The sequence below is a fragment of the Culex quinquefasciatus genome, chromosome 3 (genome assembly GCF_015732765.1).
Source record: "Culex quinquefasciatus strain JHB chromosome 3, VPISU_Cqui_1.0_pri_paternal, whole genome shotgun sequence".
Taxonomy (NCBI): domain Eukaryota; kingdom Metazoa; phylum Arthropoda; class Insecta; order Diptera; family Culicidae; genus Culex; species Culex quinquefasciatus.
The window spans coordinates 19499985-19520253 of record NC_051863.1 but is presented as its reverse complement, the minus strand read 5'-3'; the positions used below and the strand labels follow the sequence as shown (position 1 = coordinate 19520253).

The following is a 20269-nucleotide window of genomic DNA, read 5'->3' as shown; positions in this document are numbered from 1 at the left end:
GAGAAAAAATAATTCTAAGAATTAAAACTAGATCAACTCACTTATTTGTTTCGTTAACAAGCATTTATACTGCAGCTGGGGAAGTTGCCAATGTTGGTAAGCCACAGCAAATTGTAAAATTAAAGAATATTGCGGCTGAGTGATTCTTTTTACAGGTGAACAAACTTTAAAAACCTAACCAGCAGTGGATTTCGAAGACCCGGTCACCAGATGAGCAGTGTTGTGGTGCAGTGCGCTGGCAAGTTGTTATCGTTACAGGCTACCGAAGAGGAGATGGCCAAAAAAGATCTATTCCTTACCGTATAGTTAGCTGTTCGACATGAAAAACCAGTTCCACATCGGCAAACCTGCATAATACACGGTCAAAACGAAGGGATTTCAAGGCAGGTGCTGAGAAGCAGATCGTGATCGATCCTGCTGACTTCCGTGATGTAGCGTCCTCGAGGCACTGAACTAGATGATGTGTGGGAGCGTCGTCGGATGATTCGAGTAGCTCGATGATCTCATCTGGCATTCCGATCGACTCGTTGGTGTTATGGGGCAGATAGGTCCAGCTGACCATCTGGTCCGTCTCTGTAAGTAGATCTTGTTCGTCGCGTACACCACTTGATCCTTGATCATCGCGGACACCGCTTGATCTGTCGCTTTGAAGAAGACGAATTTGTGGCTGAAAACTAGGTTTGTCGGGCGGTTCACCACTCCTGCAGTCATCGTTTGACAAAAATTGGCCGCTGGCTACCTGGATTCGAGACCTCGGCACAGCACCTGGAACCGGTCTAAATTTGTTGTTCGAAAATTATTTGATGAATCGTTTTTTCTCACACTTTATTTACCTCCTGGCCAATCCATTTGTCAGCTCGTTTTCCGAAAAGTGGTCTGAACAAACTTTTCGCTGTTTCAAACCGGTCTGTCCAAACTTTTGAAACACAGCCGTCAACTTCCGGATTCCCACAGTTGGCCACCCACCGGCGACAGCTGTTGAAAAAGATAAAATTAAAATCATAAAAAATCATTCTGAAATGTGATGTTTCCGCTATCTTCAAGAATGCTTACAGAGCAGCGTCCTTCGGAAAGTCATGATAAGTTCTTCGCTCTGGGAACAGGCCGGAAACGTTCCGACAACCCGCAAATTCACACACCTACGGCCCATTTTTTCAACTCAGTCTTCTTTTTGCTTCTACTTTGGCCTTGACGTTTACAAACGATAACAGTCAAAAACATCTGTCAAATTGGTCGCATCGGGGACAACAGTGGCGTCTCTAGCGGATGCTTCACAAATCAAATTTAAATAGTTCGTAACGGTTTTGCCTTCCTCACTGAGGTAAGGCTATAATCCTGCTCTAAAAATGAACTTTTTATTAAAAGCTCGAAGACCCACCTTCATGTATACATATCTACTCAGAATCGAAAACTGAACAAATGTCTGTGTGTGTATGTGTGTGTGTAAGTATGTATGTGACCAAAATTCTCACTGAGTTTTCTCAGCACTGGCTGAACCGATTTTAATCGAACCAGTTGCATTCGACTTGGTTTAGGGTCCCATACATCGCTATTGAATGGTTTTGAAGTTTTGATAAGTAGTTCAAAAGTTATGTATAAAAATGTGTTTTCACAAATACCCGGATCTCAATTATATGCATGTAAACGATGTCCGGATCCACCATCCCACCCATCGTTGATTAGGTAATCGAAAGGCCTTTCCTTTGAGTCCAAGACATTGAAGATCTGGCAACCCTGTCTCGAGTTATGACCACTTAAGTGATATTTATGTACTTTTTTGAAGCCGGATCTCACTTAAATGTATGTAAACTATGTCTGGATCCATCATCCGACCCATCGTTGGTTAGTTAATTGAAAGGCCTTTCCAATGAGTCCAAGACATTGAAGATCTGGCAACCCTGTCTCTAGTTATGACCACTTAAGTGATATTTATGTACTTTTTTGAAGCCGGATCTCACTTAAATGTATGTAAACTATGTCCGGATCCATCATCCGACCCATCGTTGGTTAGGTAATTGAAAGGCCTTTCCAATGAGTCCAAATTATTGAAAAACTGGCAACCCTGTCTCGAGTTATGACCACATAAGTTATACACGCAAACCAGACTTCGGTCAAATCTACCAAAATTCTCCGCAAATTTATCAGAAATTCTCTGATAGAGCGTCTCTATCAGAGAATTCTCCGTCAAATCTTTATCAGAAATCTCCGTCAAAATCAGTCAAATTCATTTGACCCAGTTTTGACGTTTCTGTCCATGTATTGTGCACTCCCGTTCGCCGCGTTTCTTGATTGTGTTGGTGTACGCGAAGAATGAACTTTAGTTCCAAATACCACCGCTTGGGCAGCGCTGGCCTGAAAAACACACGCACACACACACGCGTTATCATTTTCTCCCTTGGTTTTTGATGAAAAGAAAAATGACATGTTTTTCAAAATTTTTATTCAACAAGATCTTAATCAAACATTCAAAAACAAGCTTATATTTGGCCAGGCAATTTTAAACACTCTTTGTCGGCATAACTGAAACCATCCCGTCAAAGCTGCATGTTTCTTTTAGTGGTAGCATAATCCATCCTGGAACCAACGTCCTTTTGGTCATCTATCCGGAATGGAACCGTTCTGCACAGGAATCAAAACCAGCAGACTCGATGCAGACTTTCATTTGTCTCCGTCTCATGTGGTTTGGAGACATTTTTGTCCGGTGGAGGCATCCTTCGACAATCATCTGCAGCAGAGAAAAAATACACTTTTGATAACAGTTCACTAAATTCACTGCGTGGACAGTGTTTTTTTTTTTTTTTTTGATTTAATTACTTACTTTTCCAAACAATTTCTCAGAATTTGAGATTTTTCCTATTTTTCCATTCACTTTCAACCAAAGTTGACCAAAGCTCGAACAATGAAGCAGAAAGCAGGCGTTGCTTTCCGAGTGTTTGACAGGGGGCTATACCAATATGACGAAGAATGACTGCCTTGAAGGGTCGTTCATATACTACATATTTAAATATGTAATTAAAATAAAATAAAAATTTAACAAATCTTAATAGGAATCTAGAGTTAATATATATGGTTCAAACACCAATTTTGTTTTGCTTTTTAGGTGTTTGGGTTGTTTGGTGGAACTGTATAAAAAATAAAATTCAGATATATGTACGTAGTAACACCACAGAGTAACACGTTAAAATAATAAAATATTAGAATACTGAAATGTTTATATAAATGAAAAAAATAAATTTTGGGTAAATTGCCAAAATGTCAAAATGTCAAAATGTCAAAATGTCAAAATGTCAAAATGTCAAAATGTCAAAATGTCAAATTGTCAAATTGTCAAATTGTCAAATTGTCAAATTGTCAAATTGTCAAATTGTCAAATTGTCAAATTGTCAAATTGTCAAATTGTCAAATTGTCAAATTGTCAAATTGTCAAATTGTCAAATTGTCAAATTGTCAAATTGTCAAATTGTCAAATTGTCAAATTGTCAAATTGTCAAATTGTCAAATTGTCAAATTGTCAAATTGTCAAATTGTCAAATTGTCAAATTGTCAAATTGTCAAATTGTCAAATTGTCAAATTGTCAAATTGTCAAATTGTCAAATTGTCAAATTGTCAAATTGTCAAATTGTCAAATTGTCAAATTGTCAAATTGTCAAATTGTCAAATTGTCAAATTGTCAAATTGTCAAATTGTCAAATTGTCAAATTGTCAAATTGTCAAATTGTCAAATTGTCAAATTGTCAAATTGTCAAATTGTCAAATTGTCAAATTGTCAAATTGTCAAATTGTCAAATTGTCAAATTGTCAAATTGTCAAATTGTCAAATTGTCAAATTGTCAAATTGTCAAATTGTCAAATTGTCAAATTGTCAAATTGTCAAATTGTCAAATTGTCAAATTGTCAAATTGTCAAATTGTCAAATTGTCAAATTGTCAAATTGTTAAATTGTCAAATTGTCAAATTGTCAAATTGTCAAATTGCCAAATTGTAAAATTGTAAAATTGTCAAATCGAAAATTGTCAAACAATTAAACAATTAAACAATTAAACAATTAAACAATTAAACAATTAAACAATTAAACAATTAAACAATTAAACAATTAAACAATTAAACAATTAAACAATTAAACAATTAAACAATTAAACAATTAAACAATTAAACAATTAAACAATTAAACAATTAAACAATTAAACAATTAAACAATTAAACAATTAAACAATTAAACAATTAAACAATTAAACAATTAAACAATTAAACAATTAAACAATTAAACAATTAAACAATTAAACAATTAAACAATTAAACAATTAAACAATTAAACAATTAAACAATTAAACAATTAAACAATTAAACAATTAAACAATTAAACAATTAAACAATTAAACAATTAAACAATTAAACAATTAAACAATTAAAGAATTAAACAATTAAACAATTAAACAATCAAACAATTAAACAATTAAACAATTAAACAATTAAACAATTAAACAATTAAACAATTAAACAATTAAACAATTAAGCAATTAAACAATTAAACAATTAAACAATTAAACAATTAAACAATTAAACAATTAAACAATTAAACAATTTAACAATTAAACAATTAAACAATTAAACAATTAAACAATTAAACAATTAAACAATTAAACAATTAAACAATCTAAAAACAGTTTTGCTAAATTTATCAAATAATTAATTGGGTATCGTAATTTTTGCATGCCCCTTTTCACATAATCGCTGAATGCTCCCCGTCTGAGATGACGGCTTATGCCGATATCCGCCACTAGGGGCGCAACGATCTTTGGATGAATTCGAGGTGAATTCTCGTGTACGATACAATATTGTGCTCATGTGTGCGTTAAAGTTGTTTTCTTGGATGAACTCAAACCAAAAAGTTTATCAGAGAATCTCTGATAGACGATTATCAGAGATCGGTCTGATAAGCGCCAAGTTTGCGTGTACATTGTGTTCTTTTTTTCTGGATCTAAAAAAATGATGAAACCACTCTTATACCCATTTTTGGTAAAAAGTGAGGAAGGCATCAATCACATAGGTGGATTAAGTTAGTTTTTACACAACTTTCCCATTTAAGTTGTACATCTGAGGGCTTTTGTTAATTTAATTTGGTTAACCGCGGTGGATTTTCTTGAAAAAAATCGAACTGTCAAAAATCCACCAAAGCATCTACCGGTTGATACTTTTCTACCACAGATTTTATTGCGATCAATGTGGTAGATGCTTTGGTGGATTTTTGACAGTTCGAATTATTTCAAGAAATTCCACGGCGGTTAACCAAATCAAATTAACAAAAGCCCTCTGTTCTCTGTGTGTAAACGTTTAATGTGTCCCGCTTATGGCCTATCTACAATGACTTTGCTTAAAAAATTGTACTTAACTTTGGAATTTTCCATATCAAAGGTAAACAAACAACTTCATAGCAACGTATGTATGTATGTATGCAAATTTTTACCCTCTTACGAGAAAAAAATGGTATTGGATTATTATTTCTTTTAATAATTTTGAATACTACTTTTAAAACAATAGAAAAAAAGATTTAAGGTGTTTATTTATTTAAATTTAAAGAGTGAAATCAGTTGATATGACATTTATCAGATCGTTCAATTCAACTTGAATTCATCAACCGCACTCGCAATCACTTTTCACGCACAAAATCACGTAAATTACAGTCACAACACCTCGACAATACGCTCCGGCACGAGGGAGGCGTTCAAAATTGAGCAATTTAATGGACTATAATTTTCCAATGTTCTCTCACCACCCCCTCCCTCCCAGTCTCCTCTCCCCATCCTCAGACACACACACACACACGGGAAAATGTTATTGACTCGACAAACCACAACCGGGTTTTCCAATCAGACAACATGCCTTCACTTGACGCCCACCAGCACCCTCCTGTTCCTTTTTGCTGGTTGTGGTGCTGCTGCTGGGTGGCTAACGAGGTTATGCTTCAACGCCATGTCATGGACCCACCCCACCCCCTGGTACAACGAAATGGGGAGGGTGGGGGCACTGTCTCAGACAGTGAAGTACAATTGACTTTGAGGACAAATTGAGGGCTGGGAGGTGGGGCGATGAAAAGGATATTATTTTATGGCTTTCGAAGTTATTTGTGGTGGGGAGGTTTCAGTCATGTTTGAGAGAATTTAAGTTTGTCTCTGATTTTTAAAACAAGGTTGAGGCGTACAACAATGAGTGAAACAAAATCAAAAAATGTCTTAAGCGAAATTGACTGGGAAGGTTTCCAATGAAATAAACTGTCTGTCAAAAGTATTATTCAGAAAATGTAGCAAATTTGCATGACAATTACCATTTAAAATAAATTTTGGTTCAAGTATTGATAGGATTTAAGATTTTGTAAACTAAGCAATAAAATTGCAAATCTACCCGAGCAGGGGTAAATAACACGGGAATACCAAATTTTGGTATTACTTGGGCAAATAACAGCGACCAAAATGTGCCCTTGGTTGCCCAGTAATAGATGGTAAAATACCATGAAATCATACCAAAATCTTGTATGTGTAAGGGCACAACAATACCAAACCATGTTATTCCAAGGGTAAAATAATACCTCAAAATAAAACCATTTCAATACCAAGTTGAGGTCTTCTGGATTTTTGAACATTGCTTGAATACCAAAACTTGGTATTGCCATGGTTTTATTTTTAGGTATTCCCGCGCCCTTGGAAAATCATATTTTGGTATTTCTGTGGTATTTCACATACATGATTTTGGTATGATTTCATGGTATTTTACCATCTATTACTGGGCAACTAAGAGCACATTATAGTCGCTGGTATTTGAACAAGTAATACCAAAATTTGGTATTTTCATACCATTTTTAGTGCAGCAGTTGCAGTTAGTGAAAAACGGAAATTATTCATATGCAACAGCCAAATCTACTCACCTGATGATTCCATGTTGTTATTAGTGATATTCTTCACCACACCGAATGCACTTGTCATTGTTGAACGGCCTGTGCTTGAAGCTCTTGAAGCTTCTGAAAAATAACAAGATTGAAAAATAAGTATTATTAAAATGAAACTGAATTGAAATTCACCAAAATTCATTAATCTGTCGATTGACTCGTTTTTCAAAGTATTTGGTTATCCCGGCTTAGAGATATTTCAACGTTTTTGAAAAAATATTAGTGGGTATATCACACTAATTTTTAAAATCATCTTTAACATTTTCGGGTTTCAAGTTATTTAAGCGCAAAATTAATTAACTCGTAAATTTTTTTTAACAAATTTCCCATAGTTTCAGAGAAAATTGATGAAAGCTTTCAATATTCAAATAATACCAAAATGTGCCATCCTGACTTAGAAAATTTTCCACAATTTCAAGTCATTTCTATAGGGGGTATATCAAAAATGTTTAAAATCTAGTTTGAAATTTCCGGTTTTGAATGAAAGCATTCGCTTTGAGACATCATTATAGCGCAAAATCAATTATTTTGTCAAAATTGGTCAAAATTTTCCCATAGTTGCAGAGGAATTTGATAAAATACTGCAATACCAAAAGAATACCAAAATGTGATGTTCGATCATTGACAAATTCTGCAATATCAAAACAATACCTTAAATTGGTATGATACAACATTTTGCTCTTGCATAATCCTTAAGACAAATTTTAAAGGGTCCAAGAATATCAAAATTTGGTATTGATACCAGAGAAAGGTATTATTACGCATTTCCCTTGTTATTTACCCATGCTCGGGTATTGACACATTCTCCGGCAATGTACACCTTAGGGTGAAATTTTGAATAGCGTGTATGAGCTAATTGGATATTTTCCCTCGATTCTAGACTACTTGAAGCTTCAAAAATCATTATTTTCATTAATTGATCATTTGAATATCATTATGTACAAGCTGGTTAAGTTATGCAACAATTCCTGATGAAATCATCGTTTTAAAACATTTTTCTAAAAACTCCTGGTTTTCAGCGAAATAAAATCCAAAAATTATTCTTTTGATTGCATTTTGTAGGTTTTTAGATGTACTAAACGGAAATGTCATGGATTTGCAGTTTATCTTATGTTAAGTATTTTTCCAAACTAGTGTAAGTTTACCATTTTATTGCGTTGCAACGTCACGAAAAAGGGACAGTTGTTTATGCCAAAAGAAAACTTAACATTCAATCATTTTGATATTTCGGATGCTCTATGTACTTGGAAAGAGCTTTCAAATGCAACCTAGAGCGACTAAATTGGTTGTCTTGATCCAAAGTTACAACAGGTTTAAGTTTGCGTTGCAACGTCACGAAATTTTAAATCATATTGGTCACATGGCAAAAAAGGTGAATGCGTAGTTGATTGTTGGAGATCAAAGGATAATAAATATTATTAATGTTTTATATAATGTTTCCGAGCCTATTTATCGAAAAATTGTACATGGATCATTCACAAATTCCGTCACTTAGGTTTGTAGCAACTCGAAAAAAGTAGGTATTTTATAAAACTTGTTGAGTAAATAAAAGTAGACCGATGTTCACAAGGGGGGAAAATTCTAAAACTTTCCAAAAAATAATCACGTGGTTACTGGATGACCCCTTTATGATAAACTGGTTTACGTGAGTGTTCATTCTAATACAACGCAACGATTTTTTTTATCTCACACCCTTAATGTAGGCCAAATTACAGTAAAATTCACTAAACAATAAAAATCACGTGATTCAATTTTTTTTACAAACTTTTGTCACTTTGTTGTTGGACGAACCCTTACCTAAATTTGTTGTATGCAACGTTTAGATGTTTGCAATTAAAAATGTTATGTTGCGCAGGTAAAGGGTTTTATTATTTCCTCAAATTTAATTTAAAAAGCATAAAAGTCAACCAAATAAGTTACGTTGTTTACAGATCACCCCTTAGGGGCCATCGTTTGTTTATGAGCACTTTATTTATAAATTTCAGCCCTCCTGAAAACTTGAAGCTCCTTACCTCCCTTCTAAAACTTCCACGTGTTTTGTAAATTGCCCAAATCCATTAAAATATAAAGGGAGCGTACTTGCATTACGTAACAAAACATTTATATTTTTAGACCCCCTCCACCCACTGGTAACACATTTCCGATACATTTTTTTTTGTATAAATCCTCGAACCCCTTGATATAACGCCTTTACGTAATGCATGGACGTCCCATTACATGGATAGAGGAGGGGAGAGTGGGGGTGTCCTTCGTGATAATGGAACAATACAACAAATTTATTTTTACTTTGAAAACGCTTTGAAAAACTTCGTAAATCGTACTGCTTCTGAAGCGGTATAGGGGGAGGGGGGGGGGGGTCTTACGTAGGCGGGCCAATCAATTCACATATCCTTGTACTGTATATTGATGTCTTATTATAAAATCTTAACCTACAGTTGTTTAAACCCGGGCAGACGGTAATAACAAAATTCATGCCATTTCAATAACAAATACTGTTAAAATAACAAAAACTGTTATGGAACCTTCTTGATATATCCATTTTTGCATAAGGGTATAATAACAGTTATGTTATGTTATGTTTATGTTATGTTTATGGAAGAATATCTCCAAATGTTTTTGGGATGATCGGATTAGTTGTTAAAATAACAAAAAATAATAACAAAGATTTGTTCGAAGAATAACTCAAAATGTTATTAGTCTGTTATTACTAGGCTTAGTGATTTTTCACGCTCGAAAATTGCAAATTTCACGGGGACCTCAATTTCAAAACACAAATATTCACGCAAATTTCGCGGAACGTGAAAAATGTTAAAATAACTCTGAAAATCTAATGTTTAAATCACATAAACTACTTTTCATGCTTCATTATATATTATTCTTCAATAAACAAAAAAATCTTTCATAAATTTGAACGTGACACAAAAAAAATCTCCTGGGTTTCAAAAAAGATTCCACTTAGTTTATGGATGAGCTCCAAATATATTTTGAAATAAACTGTAAGGCATGCGTATTCTCATTTATTGAACAGCTTTTTTTTTTAATTATTCGACTTATAAAGTTAAAAAGTTTTCGCTGATTTGCTTCATTTTATTGAATTTCATATCAAAGCAAGATTTAACCATCTTGTCCTGCATTTTTTTAAAAAAGTTTTCATATCCTTTTTCAAAATTTAAATTTTACTCAAAAGTTGAAAATAATATAGTTTGTAACGAAATCAAAATTGTTATACAAAATGAACATGAAAAAAGGTCGCTATTTTTTTTTAACTTTAACAGGACTTAGAAAAAATCTGTTAAGCTTAAAAAAAATTTCAAAGCTTTCATTTTATTTTTAATAATACAAATCATGATTCTTTTAATTTATTTTGAAACAATACCTTTCAAATAAAATAGCAGTAAACTTGTTATTACAGCGAATACAAATATTACTAAACTTAGTAAGTTTCTAAAAACACTGAAAAATCTGAACAATTCTTCAAATGGTTCTTATCAAACTATTCAATTGAAAACTAATAAAATTTACTTAAAGAGTATTTATGGATGAAATATTTACAATGTTGTTATTTTGAAAAAAAAACAAACACGATTTGAGAAAATTGATAAATTTCACGAATTTCATGCCGTCCACGAAATCGTCAAAAATCACTAACCCTATGTTAGTAATTGAACAAGGAAATTCACTCACTTAATTCTACAGGCGTTCAAAAGATTATGTTTATTCCTATTTGAGTTAGATAAATCATTTTGAGAAAAAATCGTTACAGTTTCACATAAACATAAAATTTCACGGGATTTCGCGGAAAAAGCCAAATTTCACGGATTTCACACTGTCCGCGAAATCGTGAAATTTCACTAACCCTAGTTATTACAATAACAATCCAATAACAAAAAAATCATACCAAATTTTGTTATAAATAACGTATACTGTTATTGGGCTAGTATTTTCAAATTACAAAAAAACGTTATTCCCAAGTTATTTCCGTCTGCTCGGGAACTGACAAAAACTATGACTTATTTTGAAACTTTAATTTCGTGACGTTGCAACGCAACGAAAAACCCTATTTTCAAAAACGAGCGTTGCAACGTCACGAAATGTAAGTGGTCTTTCAAAATCGAGGTTTAATTTTTTCGAAAAACTAATGATTGCATTCGATTCGTTGGCCAATTTTACACTAAAAATGGAAGAAGAACTCCATATTTGCCGTTTAACAGAGCAGAGTTAGTGGCGAAACATGAATTGGGTCAGGATTGAGAAAAAGTCACGCTTTGCAACGTCACGCTACATATCCCCCTCTCAAAAATAGAATATTTGCTTTAAATAATGTTTCAACATTGTTTCTTATAGGAAATTTAATGTACTTTCCGAATCTGTAATAACATATGTAGGGGAGTGTGGGGTAATTTGGACACCCTAAGGAAATTGCTCTGTTACGGGCTGTATGGATATTTTAAAGGAATGTGGATGACAACAGAGGATAAAAGAGACCATATTTGATGGAAAAATGTCATTCATTTCGATAAATTTTGATGAAAACCCCATTTTTATCGCAAAAGTTAAAGGTGTTCAAATTACCCCCACATTTTTGTGTGGGGGTAATATGAACACCCCTATGGGGTAATTTGGACATGCCTTGTGGGGTAATTTGGACATGCCTTGTGGGGTAATATGGACATACCTTGTGGGGTAATATGAACACCTTTTGTGGGGTAATTTGGACACATGTTGAAGAATAAGTTTAACATTTGATTTTTTGAGCATGTTTTTTATCCTTCAACCTGGTTTTGTAATTGCTTTATATTTTGAAGTGTTGCTCACAATATTTCATCAATGGTTTAAATAATGATTTTGTGATAGAACTTTAATTCAATAGGAAGATAACAAATAGTTCAGTGTAGTATACATAATTTAATCATTAATACTGAAATGATTTAAACATTGATGCTGGATCAGGCACACTATACTTGTTTTTAGTGATTAAGGTATCATTTATGTTTATATAAATCAATCTTTATATAGAATTTATTAGCCTGAAAATATCATTTTTTAATTTTTACATTCTGTAGCCCTTCAAATTTAAATATTATTGTAAACCAGCATAGAAATTAGAAATGTCAAAGAAGTTAATTTAAAGCAATCAACATTAGAATCTTGTTGAACGCCAAATGTACAGTAATCAGATTTTCATCAATTCGAATATTGGAATAAATTTATCTAAATTAAAAAATAGGGGTTTTGTGAAAGTTCTTATTGCTCACATTCATTTTTGATTGTTTTGACATATTAAATCCCACTAAATTTATCTAAATCCCTTTAAAAACTCATCCAACCATGAAAGTTACTTTTTGTTGCCTGACAGGTAGACTTTCAGGTATGTCCAAATTACCCCACAAGCCATGTCCAAATTACCCCCATAGCATATTCTATCATAAATTGCGATTTTTGATGATAAAATGGATAAAATGCACAATTTTTGTGCGTACATATCTCAGGCATCGTCCAAGCAACCCCTTAAACAAAAATGTCCACTTTTTTGCCATATAACCCTGCAAAACCTTATTTCCTAACCTTCAAATATTAGAATTTAAGGCAGTGCCAACCGGCCTTTGGAAACTTTTACACATTATACCAAAACTACTTAACCTATTCCAACTTTTTTGGTTTGTCCATACTCCTAGGCCATTACTAGTACTAGCCTTATCACTTAAATTGCCGTTTTCACTTTATATCCGAAGAAAACGTGATTTTTAAAGGGGTGTCCAAATTACCCCCACTGTCCATATTACCCCAAACTCCCCTACCTTTTCAATGTAATTTTTGAGTTACAGCCGAAATACTGAAAAAAATCGAAAAACTATGAGAAAAACTGCGATTGGCCAAATATTTAATACCGTAGGCTTATAGTCCATGAAATTACCCATCTTTTGACCTATGGGAGTATGGGTGTTGGAGGCTGTTGCAAAAAGATATTGAGGTTTTAAAAAAATCAATTTTTAACAGTAATTTGCAAAAGCTATGAGAAAAAGTTAAACCAATCCTGGCTCTATGGCTCATTTTGAAGTGCTTCAAAAGACCTTTCTAATGCATCTAAGAGAGTTGGAATTGATGAAGTTTTACGGAATTGCGAGCAATTTTAAGATTTTTCATGTTTTTTGGACCTCAAACTTAAATGCCCGTTTTACCCCACTTCCCTTTGTCGTAGAGGGCTCATATTTGGCCAGAGTTCATCTCATGTATAGACACACAAACGCTGAAAGTTTCATCCAAATCGGAGCACCTCGATACGACCTGTTACACATTGGTGAAAAACTCGCTCTTAAGGTTTAAGGGTCGCTATTGGTCGTTGAAGTTTGTATGGGAAAACTTGCAAAAATGTATGGGAAAAGCAATAATTCAAAAAATCCACCAAAAAATGGCATTTAATGTGTCGGATAATTGTAAAGTTTGATGACAAACAACTTTATCGAAGACCGCAAAACGATCCGAGTTCCCCCTGACGAGTTATTAGAGATTTAAGGAAGACGTTTTTGTATGAAGATTTTTTCATTAACTTTTCATTTACTCTAAATATTCACAGTTAATTATTTTTGCCAACTTAATCTAACCTGTGGTCGATTTTTTTCAATATCACCCTTTTGATCACTCTCCACACAACAAGATTTTTTTTAACAATTTCCACGGCAGACTGTGACATTAAAAATCCAGCTCAAGAATTACATTTCCGAAAAAAAATTGTTCACTTAGTTTATGGATGGCCCCCTTGCACATCTTTTGCTAAAACACTGACGAAATACTGGTGAATCTATATCTTTAATCTTAATTCAAAAATTGTACGTTTAGTTTTAAAATTTACCAATTTTTGACAACAACAAAAAATCAACACTTTCCATCAATTAGTTCCTCACATGTGCGTGTTTCAGTAAGTGAGTGGGTTTTATTTTTTACTTCACTCTCTTCTTCTTATCTTGCCTTCAGCAGTTTAAGTTAACTCTCAATGCCTCAACCACACCCACATCCAAGCTATTTAATAATACACCCCCTCCCACACACACACACACACACGCACACACTGCCGTGGCCAATTTTCGTCTGGCGGGTGGGTTCGGCTTGGAAAGGAAAATTAGTGGAAAATTAATGTAAATGGGAAATGTTTACGATGTGCCAGCAAAGTTTACGACTCCTCTCGCTCACTGGTAGGATCAGAAGGGTGTGATAATATATGTGAGATTGTGTGTGTGTGGGTGTGTTGAGAAGAAAATGCTTCTTGAGTGACCACATTTTGCACAAATGTGGGCTTGAAATTAAGTACACTCAAGTCCTTCAATTGGACGAAATGGGGAGACGGTAATGATCGGCTTAAATTGGAAGGAATCTTAATTTATGGAAGACCTTCTGCGAACGAAAATGGGACGAAGGCGATACAGGCTTTATGGAAGATTGTAAGAAGCTTTTCGAATCACAGTTAGATCTAATAATTTATTGTTCATAATTCAAGAAAAGATTTCAGACAAATAAGCTTTTTATTTCTCGATTTTAGTGAAATTCTATCATCAACAATGAGTAAGTCAAACCCATCACACAGTTTTTACCACAGACAAATCGTTAAGCATTATCAAGAAAAATCCTTCAAATACCTCTAACTAATGACATCTAGATGCAACAATACACACTGCCTACTATATATGGTAGTGTGCGTGCAAAACAAATTAAGCATCTGTCAAACGCGCCGTGGTGAGTTGATTCAAACTGACCATTAAATTGTTAAATATCGGATTTCTAGAGAAGATGTACGTCTCTTTATCAGTGAAAAAAATACTTTTTTCTCAAATTACACCATAGTGATGACGTTATCTTGTTACTCACTCACAATTTCCGTTATCGCTCGTGATTACGGTGAATTTGTGTTTTCATTCCATTGCATTGTGGAACAAACTGATTGTTTACAATCGCGTTCAGTGTAGCTTCAAGTGCGCGTCGCGACAGTTGACGTTTCCAAAAGAGGTGAAAGTTCTTTAATTTGTTGAGCTCAAGATGACGGCCCAATCGGTGGTGGTGACAGCTCCAGTGGCAAGCACCAGCCGGGCTAGGACCAATCCGGAGCCAGCCGTCACTGTGACCTGTAAGTTACACAATAAAAAGTCATGAAATTAAGCAAAATATCGCAAATTTTGATTTACGTCATTCCTTGGCCAGATAATGCAGTTCAAAATACGAGACAGAGAGATACGTTATCGCAAGTTTGATTTTTCGTGCAATTAGGGAATCGTTTTCTAATCTTTTATTGCTGCAATTCTTGAAAATTGCTTGGAGAAAAGCACATAACTCCACGGGGCGTATAATTTTGACTCATTAACATTCCAATTTTGGCCAGATTTGTTCCATTCGTCTATTTGTTTATACTTTACCAGTTCAAGGCAAAGTAAAAACGTGACATAAAGAGGGCGTTAAATGATGAAACAAAAATTGAGAAAGCGGAAGTTTATTCATGGATATCACCTTATCATTAACAATTTACGCGTTTACGAGACATTGGCTTACCTTTATCTTGTGGACTACATTAGAAAGCTATGATTAAACTCACGTGCGTTTCCAAAGCTTATTTTGATTATTTTCTTTTAAATCGATGCTGTCGTGCTATCTTTTCGCCATTTCGACGTTCCGAAAAAAACGCGCTTCGTTAAAATACTTTTTTTCACAAAATGCCATATATTTTTGGAAAATACTAAAATTACCATAATTTGCAATATGGATATGAAAAGATGCGACTTCTTTTATAAGGTTTAACATAATAATACCTTTTTCAGTAAAAAAAAACTCGAATTTTGACAGATACAGTCCAGACTCGATTATTCGAAGTTTCGATAAAGTTCGGATAATTGAATCATGATCGAGTTTTTTTTCGTAATTTTTTTATTTTATTTGTAACATTAAATTCAAGTTTTGTGACCCCAGTTTAGTAAAACTTTAGTTGTTGATTGCCTATTTATTATCAGATCAAATATTTTTTCTCAGTATTTCAACCACGCCATTTTGGCCGCCATCTTGGATTTAATAATTCTGAATCACCTTGGACCATGTTTTGGGTCATATTCGAGTTAAACAATAAAAACCAAGTCAGCGAAAAACATTTTTTTTTTTTCGTGATTCGATTATTCGAAGTGAAATTTTTCCGAGGCCTTCGGATAATCGAGCCTGGACCGTACCATATGGGTCATTCCAGGTCGACTGAGTACACTTTTGGACTCGACCTTCACCGATTTGGACCAAACTTCGATAGTTAACAGAAATCCCAAGTTTGGTGCTGATTGGACCATCCCTCTATTTTTAACACCGCCCTCTTTTTTGACGATTTTCTTAAAACTTTTTTTCTTTTAATCATAACTTTGCAAATACTCGAGCAAAAGCATTTTATAGAAAATTGTCCAAGAAATTCGATAAAAATAAAATTTTAACCCTTAAATGCCCACTTATATTATAATTTAACGTTTTAAGTATTAAAATTCAGTTTTGACCAATTCCTTATACTTCAATCAAACATTAATCAAACTATTTTCGGTAAAATCGCTGTATCTCGCCAATAGTTCATTTTAGTTGGAGGTCTACATTGATTATTATGTTAAATTGTCCGAGGAACACGATGGTGATAAAATAAAACAAATAAAAATATAAGGAATGGGTCAAAACTGAATTTTATTACTTAAAACGTTAAAATATAATATTAGTGGGCATTAAAGGATTAAAATTTAATTTTTATCAAATTTCTTGGAAAATTTTCTATAAAATGCAACCTCTAGGAAGTATTTTTCTCAAATAGTTTCAAAGTTATGATTAAAAGAAAAAAAAAGTTTTTTAGAAAATCGTCAAAAAAGAGGGCGGTGCCAATAATAGAGGGATGGTCCAATCAGCACCAAACTTGGGATCTCGTTGACTATCGATAGATGAACGTTCCCTCCAAGTTTGGTCCAAATCGGTGAAGGTCGAGTCCAAAAGTGTACTCAGTTGACCTGGAATGACCCATATATTTTCGAAAATACTAGATTTTTCAAAATTTGCAGATGGGTGTCAAACGAAGCGTGATTTTTTTGCATTTTCACTTTATTAGAGTTTTTTTGTAAAAAAATTAAAATTTGCAATAGTGGTTTCAAACGAAGCAATCGTCTTGAAATTTTCAGATTATTAGACATTTTTCATAAAAAACGCAAATATTCACAAAATACCGTATTTTTCGAAACCTACTCAAATTTTCATAATTTACAAGGGTATCAAACGAAGTAAAACTATTAAATGCCTTTTTGTAAATGCTTTAAAAATTCACAAAATATCATATTTATTAAAAAATAATACTAAAATTTCCATAATTTGCAACAGTGGTATCAAACAAAGCGAACTATCTTATAAATTTTCACATTAGTAGACTTTTTCATAAAATAAACTCGTATTTTCACAAAACAACCGTATTTTGTTAAAGTAATCAGATTCTTATAATTTGCAATATCGGTATCAAACGAAGCAAAATTTGTTATCCCTTTTCACGTTATTAGTTTTTTTCAACTAAAATTTTCACAAATACTGTATTTTCGAACGTAATCAAATTTTTCAAATTTGGATACCAAACGATGCGAAATTTTGTATACATTTTCACTTTATAATTGTTTTTTTTTTTTTTTGTAACAAATAACTAAAATTTTCACAAAACAACATATTTTTTTCGAAAATTTCTATAATTGCAATAGAAGCAAATTATGTTATCATTTTTCACAATATTTAACTTTTTTCACTAAAAAACGCGAATATTCACAAAATACCGTATTTTTCAGAAAGTACTCAAATTATTCTTAATGCATTCTTAATTTATAATTATTTTTGCAAAAACACTTTAAAAATCACAAAATTTCGTTAATTTTAGAAAAACACTCAAATGTTTACAATTTCAACAATGGTATCAAACGAAGCTTAATTTTTATGAAGCATACAAAATTTTGCTTCGTTTGACACCCAATCAGGAATTTTTGAAAATTTGATTACTTTCGAAAATATACGGTTTATCCGTGAAAATTTATGTTAAAAATTACATTAATAATTCAAAAATGCATAACAAATTTCGGTTCGTTTGAATTTTTTTTTTTTTGCTTTCGACAAAATACGGTATTTTGAGATTTTTTTTATTTTTTCAAAAAAAAAAATAGTGAAGTGAAAAAACATACAAAATTTAGCTACGTTTAATAATATGGAAAATTTGAGAATTTTCCAAAAAATACCGTATTGTGTTATCAACGATTATCGACGATAATTTTACCGATTAACAACCCTGTAGGCTCAAAACAATTTGCACCGCCCAATGAAATCAAAATGTTTCTGGCATGAAAAATAAATGGAAATAGTAGGCCATGAGTTCAACATTGTTTTGAGAAAATGGTTGTTAAATGCATTATTCACAGTCATTCATTTTAAAATCATTTGATTTCAAAAATTAACAATACAGACGAAATTATACTTTGCAAAAAAAATACTTTTGCAGAATTGTTTATTAAAATATCACGAAATTTTCAAATATTTTGAGTTTTTTTTAAATATGTTTTTTCGCACCTTTATTTTCAAAGCCAATATTTAAGGAAGGGAACCATTTAGTAATAAACAATACTAGAAATTCTTCTGTGCCTGACTAGAGTCATCTCCTTAGTTTGAATTTCAAATTTTGAAACCAGTATATTTTTTCTCTTTTAGAAAAATTGGAAACTACTTAATGAAATTTAAGAATTTTAGGCATAAGTTATAAATTTTACCAAAAATTTATTAAATTGAACAGAAAATATTGTTTGATGAAAATTACAATTTTGTATGAAGACTTGTACCCGCAAAACTGGAAATTGTATGAAGACTTGTAAGAAAAGCTTTATGATGCAAAGTGGCTTCTAAGGATAAAAAAAAAATATTTAAAAAATAACTAAAATTTCTAACTTATTTTTCCAGCCATTTCCAGACCTGTTGCAAATCGGGAAATTCAAACCCTCGAACTGTACGTTAATTTATTCAGCCAGCGTCTCCAGATTTGTGCGAGACATCATAATCTGGCAGTCATTTGGCTCACCACATCATTACTACATGCTGATGTAGCGCCTACTTTGAGCTCGCGAGCTTACTCCTTTAGCCCGACACTAAACAGGGGTTACGATGTGGCCTACTGAGATGTTAGCGAATTTGTATTCCACTCTCGAATTTGCTCTGTTGCTGGTGCGTCGGTGAAAACTGTTGAAAAGGATTAAGGTTTAGTTTTTTGTTGGAGATCAAAGATAACATTTAAAAATGGCCAAACTTTGTTGTTTTCTTTGATTTTGATTTATTTTCCAGTTAATTAACTAAAATTAAAAATCAACTCAATTTTGACCCAGTTAGTCAAAAATTTGTTTACTTTTCAAAAAAAGATCGACCGTCCGGACCGTTATCCGGGGTGAGAGCCAGCGCCATGGCAAATGTTTACATTCAAACAACCTGTTCAAAGTACTTTGTTTACCTCAAATCACAACATGCTCTCCGACAGCGCGAGAGAGAGAGTGGCTGTAGTAAAAGTGGCTGTGTGAAAAGTGGAATGGGGGGGTTATTTTCGGATTTTCCGTCGAGAGCACTCGGCTTATTTTGGAGTGAACATATTAATAGCCGCTCATTCATCCTCATTGGCTTTCGCTATGTAACGCTACAAAAACATGAACACACACACACGTGATTTTCTGAAAAGAATTACACTGTAAAAAATTTGGAGGTTATTTCGAGTTTATTGGAAAAAAAACCTTCAAAGTATTCTTTTTTTTTACTTTTTAGCTTAAAAATGCAATTTTCAGCAACCTTTTTTCAGAGTGTAATAACATGTGGCAAGTAGGAAATTTAGTGTCTGCTAACGAATTGATGAACATTTGAAGGGGGATTATTACCAGCAAAACTGACTCGTACTCCAATATGAGAGCTCCATCGCTGCGCAAAATATGATTGAGTACTTAATCGACGGGTTTTAGCGAAAATAAAACTATGAGTGCTTTCAAGGGTTTTTTTTTCTATCCGAAGAGGACTGAATTATGATTAATTAATAACTTTTTAGTTTCTATGGGAAAATCTGAAATAAACCTTTTTGAAATATAATTGCTGCTCATAAAAATCACCCAGGAAGAGTTGTGCACTTACCAAACGACTTTCTCAACTCAAATATCTAAGAAGAAGACAGCAAAATGGCTCATTTGGTGCGTGATTTATAAATATGATATTTAATTAATGGGCAAGACTGGGTGAAATCCCGCTGGGGCAAATTTGTTGTGTACCCGCTAATAGTGGCACTAATTTTT

The 20269-nt window shown here is 33.1% G+C and overlaps 1 protein-coding gene and 1 long non-coding RNA gene across 5 annotated transcripts in view; one reads left to right on the top strand and one right to left on the bottom strand.

The window, feature by feature from the left end:
* Window positions 1-20269, top strand: part of LOC119770103 (band 7 protein AGAP004871-like) — a 91145-nt gene that overhangs the window by 29645 nt on the left and 41231 nt on the right. Inside the window, exon 1 of one of the 4 annotated variants that reach the window (XM_038264343.1) lies at window positions 14886-15057. The exons of the other annotated variants lie outside the window; for them this stretch is intronic. Coding sequence (XP_038120271.1) covers window positions 14970-15057 — 88 coding nt within the window. The 5' untranslated portion in view covers window positions 14886-14969. Of the gene's footprint in view, window positions 1-14885; window positions 15058-20269 lie in introns of those variants that run through there. 4 annotated transcript variants of the gene reach the window in all.
* On the bottom strand, window positions 2460-2931 carry LOC119770104. The gene is made up of 2 exons (XR_005278663.1): window positions 2819-2931; window positions 2460-2725 (listed from the first exon to the last, which is right to left on the bottom strand). It is a non-coding gene; the product is annotated as an uncharacterized LOC119770104 (long non-coding RNA).